The 16,623-nt window shown below is 34.9% G+C and overlaps 1 protein-coding gene and 1 long non-coding RNA gene across 2 annotated transcripts; both read right to left on the bottom strand.

Moving 5' to 3' along the window:
* Positions 1 to 7,144: 7,144 nt before the first annotated feature.
* On the bottom strand, positions 7,145 to 10,108 carry LOC105966416 (uncharacterized). Its single transcript, XM_088824104.1, has 7 exons — positions 9,871 to 10,108; positions 9,306 to 9,416; positions 9,092 to 9,190; positions 8,874 to 8,984; positions 8,189 to 8,774; positions 7,958 to 8,097; positions 7,145 to 7,865 (listed from the first exon to the last, which is right to left on the bottom strand). The coding sequence occupies exons 1-7, from the start codon at positions 10,006 to 10,008 to the stop codon at positions 7,311 to 7,313; spliced, it is 1,740 nt and encodes a 579-aa protein (XP_088680230.1). The 5' UTR covers positions 10,009 to 10,108; the 3' UTR covers positions 7,145 to 7,310.
* Positions 10,109 to 13,590: 3,482 nt separating this feature from the next.
* LOC148767443 (uncharacterized) lies at positions 13,591 to 14,352 on the bottom strand. Its single transcript, XR_016033860.1, has 2 exons — positions 14,224 to 14,352; positions 13,591 to 13,944 (listed from the first exon to the last, which is right to left on the bottom strand). It is a non-coding gene; the product is annotated as an uncharacterized LOC148767443 (long non-coding RNA).
* Between the last annotated feature and the right edge of the window lie 2,271 nt (positions 14,353 to 16,623).

Raw genomic sequence — 16,623 nt, 5'->3', positions numbered from 1 at the left:
TTCACGGCTGGAACAAGCTGATCCAGCAAGCGACGAACGGCGGTGAACGGCAGCAGCAACGGCGGCGCGTGGCAGCAGCAGCGGCGGCGCGTGGGCGGCGTAGCGGCGCGTGCGGCGGTGCAATGGCGGTGCGTGGATTCGTCGGGGCAGCAACTCCTCTCCAATTAGGTTTCACCTCGTATTTTCGACCAACTCGAACTACAGGACTAGATGTAAACGAGTTAGATAACAACACGAATAAAACGAAGGCAAAAGAGGAGAAAACCGGCGGTGTTTCCGGCGGTGGTCGGCGGTGGCGCGTCGGGGCAGCAACGGCCGAAGGGGGCTGAGCGGCTAGGGTTTTGGTGCTGAAAATCTGATCTCAAACTCTTCTTTGAGGTCTATTTATACCTAGGGTTTTCAACCCTAGCGGGCTTAAGTCATTGGGCTTGACCCACTGATGCATTAAGCCCATCCCCTTGTCGGCCTCGTTTCTAATAAACGATCGTCCACAAAATTATAACAAAATTATATTTGTGACGAGCTCAAAGTCCTCCTCGATACGAGTGCCTCTTCGAAATTTCCAATTTCCAAAATTGGAAACTTCCACTTCAGTGGACTTGCTAAATCGGGAAACTTCCCAATTTATAAAGTTCACTAAATTCCGCATGTCTCTCTTTCTCTACGTTTATTCCAATTCGCAATTCACAATTACGAATCTTGGATTCAATCATATCGACATCCAATCGTTCAAAGATTAACACATTAATCTATGCTTGTTGTTATCAAGGATCTATATTACACGAGAAGTGTGACCCTCAATGGTTCAGGTGTATGCTAGCCGTGGGCTCACAACTCTTTGTGATTCGAACAACACATTGTTCTTATACGAACTCCTCCCAAGAGTCCCGATTAGAGTAAAACTCATTTTACCTAATCCCCGATCAAGTCGGTGCCCAACGAATCAAGATTGGCGTCTAGCAACTACGCATCATGATTCCCTAGATACAAGTGAAGTGCCTGCAAGAACCTTATGATATAGTTAGCGTACAGTACGATCCTTTCGTAGCACATGTCCCGATTGAACTAGAGGCATTGGTTCACCGAGACCTCTTATAAAGTTCAATAACCGTGCGAACGTTCTAGGTATTATAAATCCGTTCGTGTGCGACTTAGGGAAACACATTTCCCTAATCACCCCACTATCAACTCTGGCCAGAGATTCCATGGATTATAAACCGTCAGAACACACAGGACATCCATGACTACTCAAGCGCTCGAATCCCCTACTACAATGCACAGACTTCACACTAGATTTCGGATTGCACGAACGTTGGCCCTTGGAGCGGTCCGCGGTGGGACTCAGGGACAGGTCACGATACAATCGGTCCTCTAGTGAAGTCACGGTGATGTCTGGGTCTTAAGGACTAATGGTGTACAACTATATCTTAGAAACCTATTACTCGATGAATGAGAACCACTTATAGATTTCTAGGGCGAGGGAGTTCAGTGAACTCATCCAGTATGAGCACCCACTCAAGTATGCCGATGTCACAACACCGAGGACTGATGAGACGCAGTACACATACACTAAGTGCTAGTCTCAAAAGGGAAAGGCCGGTATCCTCATTATTGGCGTAACCCATCGACTAGGAACAAGGTTTAACAGTTACATTACATTGCTGAGTTATCTCACGATTCTACTAGATCAACTCACAGTAATAGAGTAACTCGTTAGGACTATATCTATGCTGCTTGCATGGGATAACAGATATAGAATGCCAAATAAGATATTTTATTATTACGAACGAAAAACGATTGTTTTATTACAAGGAAAAGAGAAAGACCACAACCACAAGTTGGCTTGCCGGTCACCTACTCTAACAGTATGAACATGTGGTGTATGAATTATTAGACCGGAAGTTCTAATATGTGCAAAATATTCATGAAATTGTTTATGGAGGTTACGTGCCCATAAAAAAATAATACTACTTATTCTATTTGATTTGAGATGAAACACATGAGCAAACTCAAGTTTACCCAACTTAATTTATTTGATGAAAGTTATATAAGTTGGAGAATGGATGTTAAGATCCATACGCTTAGTGAGCAATTGTGAATGGTTGTTTTCGAGGATAATTTATTTGGTAAAGCCCAGAAGGCTGAGACTATATTTCTGATTACGAGATAATTAGATAAAGTCCTTCGTCTGGACTATTCATCAAACGAGGGTCCCCATAAAGAATGGGATACCTGACTAGTCGTTTTGATTACCAAAAGACAGTTCACTTGCCGGAAGCAAGGAACAAGTGAATTCATAAACGATTTGTATATGAATTTAAAAATCCCTATAGAGCTCAAAAATCAGAACATGCACATATATTTTATATATGGTGGATATAAGCATTGGTCGAGCACCTGAAGTGCGAAGAACGTTGGGGCTGGAGATACAAATAATAATACACCAGCATAGACTGAGTTAGTAGAGGTAAATGTTTTCAATGTATAGCGCGTCACTCAGCTTCCATACTTGGGCACATCTGACCAAATAACCCATGTTGGAATATTATTCAACTGTTGATTTCATGCATTTTATTTATTTTATTACTCGGGTTTATTAGTTTATTGAATTTCAATCATCTTACTTCACATGCTCATGTTATGAACTATATACGTATTTTGATTATGTTTAGTTTATGCTCTGGATCATATATTTATGTCACTGTATGTTCTAAGTTAATTTATTATGTTATTCAGTGGTGTTTGCTTGATGAATTTATTTAGTATCTGAAGTACTGAATATATATGATTAGATTTATATAACTCTATAGACATGACATGTGGGGATAAATGTCTGGCAGTTAGTGCGACAACACATACTATCTTGAGAGATAAGTCATACTTTATTAATTTCATGTCTATTTGTAGCAATACCTCTTTGATAACTAAATGAGGCACATGTAGTTTTGATAGATGGTTATGGTAATGTCCACATTATGTTATTTTGTGGCAAATATTGCCCATTAAAGTAGCTCAATTTTTCTCCACGTTCCAGTAGAACGTTATTAAACTTTAATGATATTTGAGCTAATGGTTATTTTGTTGAAACCATTGAAGACAAGAAATCGAGTATATGTGCATCATCTCTAATGTGTACGGCCAGAAGCGTACATTGGGAAAATTAGAGGAATTTTCGACACGATTAGGTAGAACCACAATTTGTATGCCAGAAGCATAAGTTGTCGATTGCTAGAAATTAAGTAATTTGATTATATGTCAGCATAGGCACATACATATAATGATTCAATTCCTTTCTTTGAAGTAATCCAAGAAGATATAGGTGAAATATGTATCACCATCTATAACTTAAATTTAGAACCTTAGACATGCGGTCTCTTACCAGCTCAAATTGCGGACAACCACTTTGATGAGACTGTCTTCCCGCCTTTAGGGGTAAGAAATAACGTCCACACTAACGTTCCTGGAGAACGGCGTGAAGTCGTGTGGGACGACCCCCACCGTGTCTCATCAAGATCCCCTACATCAGGGAATTGAAACAAAAATTAATAGATCTCCATACTAACGTTCCTGAAGAACGACGTGAAGTCGTGTGGGATGACAATATAGATTTGCAAGTAATGTACATAGTAACGTTCCCGAAGAACGGTATGAAGTCGTATGGGACAACTTAGAAATCTGCAAAGAACGTCCATACTAATGTTCCTAAAGAACAATATGAAGTCGTGTAAAACGATTAATGCGAGACTCATTCTCTGATTTGAAAAAGTGACGAGATCTTAAATAAGCCAGCAATGACAGATGTCCTAGAAGGATAAAATATGGGTAGGCCATCAATCCCTACTAACCAATCTTGCCTCCCTGCCTAGAAGAGGGGGAGAGCAATGGGATCAAAGGATTCTTATCTCCAGAAGAGAATAATGCCCACCAATCGAATCCGGTTAGCACAAGTACCAATCGGATTCCTTCTGATCCATCTCATAAAATAATTCCGGACTATGGATTCGTCATGCAGACGAAGTCGGGGGACGCCTCGACATCAATATCCATTCTCGAGAATATGAAAATCTCGATTCGTTATTCATGCAAATGAGATGTTGTATCAGGCTGAAATGATCATCAATGACAAATTTCCTTACACAGTAGCTACTGAACTTTTTATTGAGTGATGATATATAATCTCGATCAAATAAGTGTATACAAAGGGATGATGGGCCAAAATGAGAAAGAAACAATACGAGTTGAATTTGATTCCCTGATAAAATGAAGAGTATAAAGACCAGTAGTTCCTACACCTCCTTGAATTTCACCCATGGAATTATAAGTGAGTACTCACAAAGGAATGAAATGAGATTGGGAACCAGAAGATTCATCTCATAATTCAAATGAGATTGGGAGCCAGAAGATTCATCTAATAGCTCAAATGAGATTGGGAACCAAAAGATTCATCTCATAGCTTAAACGAGATTGGGAGCCAGGAGACTCATCTCATAGCTTAAGGAATAAAATGAGATTGGGAACTAGAAGATTCATCTCATAGCTCAAATGAGATTGGGAACCAGAAGATTCATCTCATAGCTCAAATGAGATTGGGAGCTAGAAGACTCATCTCATAGCTCGAACGTGATTTGGAGCCAGAAGACTCATCTGATAGTACAATAATTTATGGGCAAATGAGATTGAGAGCTCGAAAACTCATCTCATAATTCAAGCATTTCCTCAGCATCCTGAGATTGATTTTAAAGAGGTATACTCTTTCATGGTAAATGTTATTAAATTCGTGGTCACAAAGTATCTTACGAGGATCTAGATACAAATATTTATATGAAAGTCTCTGAAGGACTATGTTTCCCCGAAACAATTAGTTCCAAGCCACGGAACATAAACTCAGTTGGGCTGAGACGTTCACTTAAATTGAGGCTTGAAATATTCCGGAAGAATATGATAATATCCTATGTGAGTAATTGCTCCGGAAGAGAATATGTGAACAATAATTGATTTTGATTGTTCCCATTACAACAATTTATGTTAAGGACATGAACTTGATTTGGACTCCTGAGAAATCAAGTAAGAGAAACTCAATTGTTGAAAATTTGAATTCAAGATCAAAGATCTAAACGAGACTAATTTGTTGTCTCAGCCAACTTAAAATTTATCATGTCAATTATATTTTTTTTCGATCATTCCAATTACATCTAGAAGATGTTATGGATAAAGAGAACTGATCGAGTAACACCTATGGGAATTTGACAGTGGAATATGTCCAATGATTCATTCCGTTCCATGGAAAAGAATGAGGAAGTGTTAGCACCAGAAGTGCCATATGTAAAAGAAATATATGCATTATTATGCTTAACTCCTTGTACTCGATATGATTTAGCGGTTTCGGTGAATTTATTAGATAGACTTATCTCACCTTACCGACACGCCCTATGCATCAATGAATGAGGCGAAGCTTGTGGCTTATATTGGCATTAACTAGAAGTCATATCCATACAAAGCTTGTTCCCAATCCATGGTTTAGTATTGGGAAAATAGCTATGTTCTGGAGTTCTATGAAATGTACCTTAGTTGTTACTAGATCAAATCATGCATGATGTTTGCTTCACGAGATATTGAGTGAATGCACATGGCCTGAAGTCATGATTAGGCATGTTCGAGATTCCTAGGAATTGACTAACACAGAAGATCCTACGAGATTGTATTTTACTGTAATACAGTATGCGTTGAGCAAATGAAGATTGGCTTCATTAAAGTGACAACTCCATGTACATAGCTTTGAAGTTTTCTTCAATCAGCAACAACAATATCTTAAACAAATAATGATCCCGCAGATCAAAATTTGAGATAACTGCTCCAAATTTAAGAATAAGTTTTGCCTAAAGTCAACTTTTGGAAACATGTAAAGGCTATTGACTTGAGTAGATTATCCGAGTTCACTCCCTTGTACATATCAAGGGGAGTTAACTTGAGGGGGAGTACCGTGTAGGTACACAGTATCCAGAAGATATCCCGGGTGCCCTGTTGTACTCTTTTTCCTGCGTGTGAGGTTTATTTTTCCTACAGGTTTTCGTTACATGCCAAGGTTTTAACGAGGCAACACATGTTGATTGGAAAGATTGTGCGTTGTACTTTTTTTCCTAACCAAGGTTGTTTTTCCCATTGGGTTTTTATTACTCGGAGGTTTTAACGAGGCAACATGAAAAGCACAATAGTGTTTTGATAGGAATCCCCAAGGGGGAGTGTTGTAAAAATAATATGGAAATATAGGTCTTCCTATCTTAACACGTGAGAAGTTGTAACCTCCATTCCACTATAGATTCTCAACTTCCCACTACCCCATTATCCCCACACATTGTAGTGGTTGTAACTCCTATGTAACTCGTTTGTAACTTCCGGTGGATTACATCTATATAAATGAGAATCTCCTCTCCCCTAAATACCCACAATTATCACTCTACGGATCTTGTTTACTTGCTTGTGTTCTCTCATTCTCTCTCTATTATTGTTATTATGTTCTTATGTATTTTCACAATCACAAACCAAAGAGCTAGATTAAATAGACGATTTGACAAAATATATATATATTAAAAAAAAAAAAGAAAAAAAAAAGAAATCACATCTCCTAGAGGCGATTTCTGCCTTGTCAGATTTTTGGCCAGAAATCGCCTCTACAAGTGGAGTTTTACACCACTTTTGTAAATTCCAAAAAAACCACATCATTTCTGTTAATCAATTCTACTATTACACCATTTATATAAATGGCCCAGTAAATGTGATTTACTCAAACACGAAAAAAAAAAAAAGTACACCATTTGTGTAAATCAAATTGGCTTCTACGCCATATATGTTAATTGAACCGGATAGTTCGCTTCAATCCCAGGTTGAGCGCGAGAAAGCACTGTTCACACCCAATTTGGGTGCCGGGCGTGGATCTCATTTTTCCGCACACAAATTGGGCGTGAAGAGTGCTGCTATTGCGTGTGTGCCCGTTTCGGGCATGAAACCCAATTTTCAGTTTAATCGATTGAAAATGTGTAAATTTTATTTTCTCGTGATGTAAATCACGATCCCCATTCGAGGAAGTCATTTTCGTTTATAGATCACTTCAACAAGATTGATTTTGTGACGATTTAAGATAGAATAGTTTGAGAGAATTTTTTTATAAAACCGAAAGTCGATTATTCCAAGGAACGTAAAGTAGTTGAACTTGAACAATGATCACTTGGCAGCAAATATTCGCATTTGGATTCACATACAATCGAGCATCGATCTCTCTATTTAGGTCTTCATATAGCCATTTATTCTCTCTTTCAATCGACGACATTCACTCGTTGTGATAAAGTCTTAAGTCCAGCCTCCAAATCACCCAATGTTATCGTCAAAAGTTCATCACCGTAGGAATTAAAATTGAGTCTCGAGTCCAGATTTTCTCTCGCATTGTTCAGCATAATATCCACCAAACTTCCATTTAGTTTATTGCGCAACTTCTCAGTGGAGTTTCTCTCTATCACCGCAAGAACAGCACCACAAGTACACGAAGGATGGAGTTTAAATCCGTAGAACCGGCTATTTTCGTCTTGCTTACTCATCTTTATCATCAGCATCTCCGCAAGATCTTTGCATGTGAAATCATCAAACTGGAAAAAGTGAGCCACTCTTCTGCAAAATCCAGCATTCGAAGAGAACACACGCTTCATGTCATCGGTATAGCCTGCAAAAATAATCACAAGATTGCCATCTTCCAAAACCGACATTATCTCTTCCAATGCCTCCACACCTAAGTCTTGGCAATGACCTGTACCCTGAACGGGTGCTAAGCGATACGCTTCGTCCACGAACAAAATGCCCCCCATTGCCTCTTCTATCTGCAAATCAAGCATTATTAATATATAAATGGAAACATTAATCGTAAATATATACAAAGTTTTTTTTTTTCTTGAATCATATGAGTCCGTACTTTTTTTCTAGTCTTGGGTCCAGTTTGACCAATGTACTCTCCAACCAAATCAGTTCTTTGTACTTCTATCACTTTATCAGAAGAAAGAACGCCAACAGATTTAAGCAGTTTGCCAAGTATTCGTGCTACGGTTGTCTTACCTGCAAACAAGAAATACTCAAAGAAGAACCAGTTGATCAAGAAAAAAAATAATAATAATTGAAAGAAGATAGAAGTGATGAAAATAAGTACCTGTCCCGGGATTCCCGAGGAATGCCATGTGAGGTGGTTTTTTTGGTCCAAGGTTTATTCCCATGGCTCGGCGTTTCTCATCCATGAGAATTCCCTTTGCCCATTTATTGAGCTGAAGTTTAAGATCATTCAATCCCACTATCTTTGACATTTCATTATCGAACTCATCCATCTTTGCTTCTATTCCATTGTAATCATTCGTTGTACTGACAAGATTTATTTGTTGTACAGGAGTTGATGATGTACTGCAGTTGATCTCCAGGTTTATAAGATCTCCTGTTGTTGAACTGTTGTACTGTTCCATGATGTTGTTAAAATGTGACGAAGAACTGAGGCTCGGATTTCCAGGCAATGAGATGCCTATTGTACTGTAAATCTGCTCCATCGTCTTGTTATACTGTGGTGTACAATTGTTGTTAACAGGATTATTATTCTGGTATGATGAATAGCCTGTTGTATTTGTATTGTAAAACATCTGCTCTGATGTAAAATTATTAATTAAATTTGGAACATCGACTTTCAGGAGTCTGATCAACTCCTCGTTTTGTAAGCCTGCTGGAAGATAGTTGAAAGGAATCATGCCCTCCTGCCATCATGTATAATAACATCAACATTAATTAGAGATAATAATATTTATCAAATCAAAATATGAATAGAGAGAATAGAGAACATGGATTTTATATACATTGTCTTTGGCAGAGCGATTAGCATTGTATTGTAACAATATTTTCACAGTCGTGTTGTCCCCAGATCCAAGTGCGTAACCAACAGCAAGATGTAATGGAGTCATTGATTTCTGCAATAAATTCAGAGCAAACCAAATAGTAAACGAGTAACTCAATTAGCTTTCATAAAATTCGGATACAAGTATATAAACGTATATTATGAAAAATAAAATAGTACATTTGTTGTTGCTTCAATATAGGCACTGTAGTCGAGAAGCAACTTGAGTGTCTCATTGCATCCATTCTTTGCAGCGACGTGCAATGGGGTCTCACCATACTACGCATATCATGGTCAACAAAATGGAGAAATATATTTAGATGAAAATCCGGGATTGAATTTGGAAATTATATTATGAATTTAAAATTTGTTGTTTATTATAACTTGTACATACAACATTTTTAGCTTCCAACTCCAGCTTTCCGGGACCTCCCCAGCCAATCAAATATGCGACTATCTGAAGTCTATCGAGACTAGCAGCGTAATGTAATGGCGTTTGTACCATCTGCATATAAAATAATTCAAAATATTACAATTTTTTGGTGTGAGAGAGAAAATAAAGATTGATCTCAAAACTTGGTGCAACTGATGAAAGAAGAATGTGTGTAGTGAAATCCATATATTAGTGAATGCCTCAAATCTGGACTCTACATATTTATTACATATGTATTTAGCAATAAATTCCCATAGATCTCAGCCCCTTCATTCGGCTTCGACAAATCGACTTTGACAAAACACAGATAAGTAAAGAGTATAACAACTAACAACAATACACACGAATAGACGCATACAAAATATATCCAATACTTGTTTCAACGCTTTTTGTTGGTGAATTACATACACATACACACACTATTTTGCATGACTTCGATATTTTGTGCAATAGAGAGAGAGAGAGAGAGAGAGAGAGAGAGAGAGAGAGAGAGAGAGAGAGAGAGAGAGAGAGATGAGGATCTTACGAGAGGACTTGTTTGGTTAAGAAGAGAAGGATCATGGCGAAGCAACCTTACGAAGCCAGTGACATTTCCGGACTGTGCGCATTCATGAATGGTCATTGTAGGCAACATCTTTGATTTCATCTTGTCTTCAATCTTCATCACTCCTTCTCAACATCTCAATTAGTCTCTTCTTTCTGATGTGGAACCAATTTGAACAACTCTTTTACAGCTCTATCTTTGTCAAACAAATGCAAAAAGTCCACTTTATTATAGCAACGCCCATTATTATTATTATAGTTACCGTTGACTTCAAATTCTGTATTTTTTTATATTTTCTTTGTCCATAATTGTAGGCTTGGAAACCATTCCGAAATTGCTCCCCATTGACCGATTATGGACCTATGACTCAGTACTGCGTCTTCCATAGAAATTAGGGGCAATTTGCTATAGGTTCTCCTATAAGAGATTTTATGTCTATAAATCCAACTAATAAAACTCAATTTTTAGCAAATTTATTATTTTTAATATGTCAAAATTATCCCTAACAGTATATGGAAATAAAAATCTCCAAAATAAATATCCCATAATTTTCTCCTTGCAGTTAATCAACCCATTCCAAAATTTCACGTATTCTCAAATCTCAATCTCAAATTCAACCACTCCCAAGAATCGATTCCATCAAATTTCACCGCTCCAAAACATCGATTTCATCAATACCAAACCTAACCAAAAATCGCATTGAGTCTGCCGTTTGCAATCCACAAAATTTCGTTTGTTGTCTACGCTGTGAAATCAGTTTTTTTATTCTTTTATCGTTTGCTATTTGGAGATCGTTTGTTGTTTGAAGACATCGTCTGTTGTTTCTTCATTTGTTGTTTGTGATTTCTACAATGGCTCAAACACAATTTAGTCTCGGTAAGCAATACTCCTATTAACTACATGTACATATGATTGTTCGATTTTTTCAATACTCATTCAAAAACCCGTTTTTTTTTTCTTGAGACAGCGAACGAGGATGATGAATTCGAATCCCCGAGAAATCAGATATAAATTGCAGGGTTTGTTGAAGTTAGTAGTCTGGTTATATTTTTTTTAATTGCAGTTTGCACTTTGCGATTCTCTATTGCAATTGAAGTTGTTATTGGTTGTTTGCAGTTCATGTTTGGTCTTAATTGGAGTTCGTATTAATTGTTTGCAGTTCATGTCTACATTTGTAAGATGAACTGTTGTTTTCATCTCCAATTAATAATTGCTATTAATTTCTTTTAAATTTTACTTAAGCAGTTTTTCTTAAGCTACTTTGTTTACACTTTGAAACATGTTTGTTGCAAGAGACATTTATTTGCAATTTTAATTTTCACTTTGAAACTATTTTGTAATGTAATGCTTGTCGTATGTGGACGTTCTTGAGTTGCGAATTATGTTGCTAGCAATTAGGTTTATATTGTACTCTAATTCTCATAAATTGGACTTTAGATTAGTTTTTCTCTTTTTGCACATGTTTGCAATCAATTTTCTATTTGCATTTTTCAGATTATTTTGCAAATCTTGTTTGAACTTGCGTATGTTGTTTGTTGTTTGCAATCATAATTCTTTTTTGTTATTTTCCTTAACTTTGCAATTAGTAAGTCGTGGTTAAAGTTTGCAATTTATTTTTTGTAGGTTCAAGATTGTACATTATATCCTATCGTGAGATTGTTTCAACCCATACATGCCTGGGTAAAAAAGAATGAAGACAATTTTTGGTTAATGCCGCTGACATGAAAAAGTTCCTCGATAGTGCCAGTGGTCAAAAATTATTGTTTAATGATTTACATTTATTTTTCTCTTTGAAGTTTAATTTATTGTTTGCATTAATATGATTTATTGTGAAAATATTACACTTTTTAAAGTTTTGTTGCACATCATGTAATATTGTTATAATTTAGTTTTTCTATTTCAAATTGAAATTTGTATTTTTATTTTTTATTGCAAACATATTTTTCGTTTTAAATAACTTTGGTAGTTTACAGTGTACAGTTTGCACTTCATTCTTTATCATTTTTCGTGTACAGTTTGCCTTCAGTGTTTGTATTTACAGTTTGTAATTAGTGGTTGTTAATGTTAGCAACTATTACATTTGTTGTTTTATATCGTACAATCATTATCACATTTTGTTTCATATTCAACATCCACTGCAAAAAAAAGGATCAAGTCATTATTCAACAAGATCGAAGAAAAGAAAAGCAATATTAAATGCATGCGGACGTGCGCGGAATCAATGTCAATGTGTGATAATAATCTTATAATTTAATTTTCACTTATAAGTTGCAATTTGCAGTTTTCTATTTTATGTTGCAAATTTATTATGTTGTTCAAATTCTTTATTTTGTTGTTTGTTCAAGTAAAACTAATTAGAAAATGCAAACAAAAAAATGCAATATTGTCGAGAACATACAAAATAACAATTAAAATCCAACACATATGATCTCAAGAAAATTAATAATTGAAAGATTGCTATAAAATACTTATGTAAAAAAAATTAAATATTTTTATAAAGTAATAAAGAATTAATTTTCAAATTAGTTGCCTTGAGAGAGAGTGGAATACGTGTGTGAGAGAGAAGGGATGAGAGAGATGTGTGTAGGTGTGATGGGATGGGAGAGATGTTTGACCGTGTAGAAAAGAGAGAGAATGAGAGATTTGTGGGATTTGTTCCCTTAATTTCTAAAATAACTATTTACAAATAAATATTAATTGGGGGCATCTATGTCTATACACTAATAATTTAATTTAATTTAATTGATCAAGGACCTACACCAATATTTAATAGATTGGATCTCCACCTATATAAGTCTAGAATAAGGGGTGTCTAGCCAATTTCCCCTAGAAATTATTATAGTTACCGTTGACTTCAAATTCTTTGTTTCTGATGAGTACCGGGTAGACCCATCGGGTTTCGGGTCCAAAATATCTGGACCCGAAACCAACCCGTGCTTGGACGGGTCCGGGTCCGTGGTCAACGGGGCGGGGCGGGGCCGGGGCCGGGGCGGTCAAGGGGTGGGTTCGGGCCGGGTCCGGGTCAAACCCGGCCCATGGCCGTGTCTACCCCATGGAGAGGGGAACGTACTATTCTGCTTTATATGCAATTTTTGTCCAAACTGCATTCAGCATTTCTGGTCCCACATTTTGCATTTTCCCAGATTTATGTATATATATATATATATATATATATATATATATATATATATATATATATATATATATATATATATATATATATATATATATATATATATATAATTATTTTTTAATTTTTTTTAAATCGGTATGTTTACTTTACTGAAAATAACTGCATGTATAGGTATGTTCTTTCTTTTTACGCCAGATTTTTAGTCGACCAATTATGTATGCCAATGTCACTACATTGTACCTGACGAGACTCATATACTATGCATAATAAAATGGGACAATACATATAGTTTTCCAAAAATAAAATTTCATTAATAACGAATATAGGTTGTTTACAAGTAAATATGAATTAATGACCGAAACTACAAGTTGACTTGTTGGTCATCTAATTTCATTAATAATAATGATTCATAAGTTTACTGCCTAAATTAATTGGTAATAATTAATAATTTTACATAAGCTTGTTGCATTAAATCATAAGTTTACTCTTTTTTTTTTTTTTTTTTTTTTTAATTGAGATATGCATAACATCGTCATATATCATACATACCGACCAACAAAGTAGTGCAATAGGGGAAGAACGAACTTATTATTAATTTATTGGAATAAAAACATTTCCAAAATGGATCGTTACTTATTAAATTTAGAAGAGTTTCAAGTTGGTTAGTTTATGTGATGGGCACTCATGGTAGCAGTAGCAATGGGGTCGGGTTTCACCGATGGGGACACTACACTTCCCATTTACATGTCTAGATTTTCTCCAATTGTAGTTGCACATTGCTAAGCATTTAAGATCTCCATAAATATTTGTTTCGCACAAACCATAATCGTCTCTGCATACATTTGTGCCTAGCGGTTTTGATGTAGGAGCTGTACTCGGACTAACAACTTCCCTAGCATCCGCCGTTTCTCCTTCCATGTTAACTGCAATCATTCATTCAAACGAAATAATCATACAACGTACTCCATTTGTTTCGAATTTAACTATTGCTTCAGATTTCGTTCCAACAAATTAAAATACATCACTGAAATATTAAAAACACATATAAAATGAAATATATATTTTAATTAAAATCCCAATTAATTTGAAGTCGAAAATAATTAATACATCTCAAATTAAACACGTCTCATGAGAAATTTAATATATTTTTTATTATGTTCAAATTTAAAGACCTTGTACTAATCTTGAGGAGAAGTTCTTACCTAAGGCGAAAATGAAAACAAAGAGAACAATGGAGTGCTTAGTACTAAACATGGCCATCTTGTCAACGAATTACGCTATTGAAATTTATCAACTTGGAGTTGTAGAATTTGTGTTTTTGACTACTATTATATATATGTAAATATCTGGCTATTTCCATCTGTAATTTAAAAGATTACCAATTTGATTATGTAAATATATATATATATGAATTATATGTATATTTTGTTAATCACAAGTGCAAAAAATATATTTTATAGATCTCTGGCTATATTGAGTAAGTCAATATATACACTGGAATGGATTACGAAGATTATTCGAAATTATCTTATTATAAAGGTTATTTAGAATTGTTTGGTGCAATTATCATTATTAAATAATAATATTTCATTTAGTGAATTTGGACTTGAATAAAAATGTTTTTGTTAGTGAATCCACTGCATACATCATAAGATTTGAAATAGGCTATGGTCCAATCAATAGCTCATACATAATATTAGGTAATGCTTAATTGTACTAACCCAATGGACCTATAATTTATTTATCTATTGGGTCACGAGTCCAATATTGAAGATCACTACTACCGAGGCTCAATCATCTTTAAAGAAGGTTTGGAACCAACAATCTCAACGAATGTATAAATAACGATATAATTCATTTATTAAAGGTACGACCTATTATCTAAACAATTCTTCAATTCGTATCCTCTCAAATATTTCTACTATCCGCACGTCTGACTTGAGCGTCGGAGGGGTTTCATCCGGATCAACCCCCGGCCTAGTTCACGTGTTCTTTGTTCGCAGGTATCTCAAGACCATCTAGCACGTGAGTAGTGATCCACTTTGCTCTCCCAGCTCCTTATATCTCAACTACTTAAGGTGATCTAATTTCTAGCATCATCATAATAGCCTTTTTATTTATATTAACTAGTACTTCACCAATGCATTGCACAGACGTCAGTTTAAAATGAGAAAAATAAAACTATGTAAGTGATTTTGTAACAAATCTGATACAAGTAAAAAAAATAAAGAAAATCAAAGAAAAATAAAGTTTATTCTTTAATCCACAATTGTTGTAACATATGAAATGTAATTCAATATTACAAAGAAGAAAAGGCAGAGAGCAAAACGCGACATGAAAATTAAATGAAATCATTTAAAATATATGGTACGACTATTTCATCGAATACAATGTACCACACTAAGTGAATATTAAGCAAAATAATTGACTTAACAATAAACATGGTACCGGAGAAGTTACGCAATGAATATTCAAATAACCTGAAAGTTTGTCTTAACGGCGTTCGATCAGTGATGTACAATACTCAAACAACAATACTACTTGTAAAACTATTCAAAAGATATGAGACGCATGCACTATGCCTTGACATAACGATATGTTCAACACGAAAAGAAGAATATCATATATCGCTAATCTAATACTAATACTAATACTAATACTAATACTAATACTAATACTAATGCTAATACTAATACTAATACTAATACTAATACGCACACTGCTACTTATACTGATACTTATACTGATATTGATACTCATTCTAAAACTAATACTAATACTAGTACTAATACTAATGCTAATGCTAATGTTAATACTAATACTAATACTAATACTAATACTAATACTAATACGAACACTGCTACTTATACTGATACTTATACTGATATTGATACTAATTCTAAAACTAATACTAATACTAATACTAATACTAATACTAATACTAATACTAACACTAATACTAATACTAATACTAATACTAATACTAATACTAATACTAATACTAATATTAATACTAATACTAATTTTAATACTAATATTAATACCAATACCAACACTACTCATACTAATCTTAGTACTGACATTAATAATAATTATAATAATAATAATAACAATCATAATACTAATGCTAATATATAATAATGCTAATGGTAATGGTAATGCTTAGGGCTGGGACTGGGTTGGTTTTTATCCACCAACCGACCCATTACCGACCATATTTTTAGGCGGATAATCAATTTTTAACCGATCCATTGGATCGGGTCGAAAATTTCAACCAACCCATCTATAATGGGTCGGTTGGTGGTTTCTAATATTATCAAAAGTTGGTTAACCGATAATTATCGGTTATCCAACTATACTATTAAAATTTTATTAAAAATATAAAACAAATGCCATGTTTTCTTAAGTGATTTTTGAAATTATCAAAATTATTAGTATTTTAAATTTTAAAACAATCAATAAAGAAAAAAAATTTGACCTAAATCTTCAACCAGTTTCTTTATGCCCAACCTTAAACAAAAAGCCCGTAAAACTCCACTAAATATCTTGGGCATGTTTGAAATTACTTTGAATTTCCTAATTATATTTTTTCGTTAAATTGT

Source organism: Erythranthe guttata, chromosome 10 (assembly GCF_056151865.1).
Source record: "Erythranthe guttata isolate IM_541 chromosome 10, IM_541, whole genome shotgun sequence".
Taxonomy (NCBI): Eukaryota; Viridiplantae; Streptophyta; class Magnoliopsida; order Lamiales; family Phrymaceae; genus Erythranthe; species Erythranthe guttata.
Note: the sequence above shows the minus strand (reverse complement) of the source record. Positions and strands in the feature narration are given on the sequence as shown.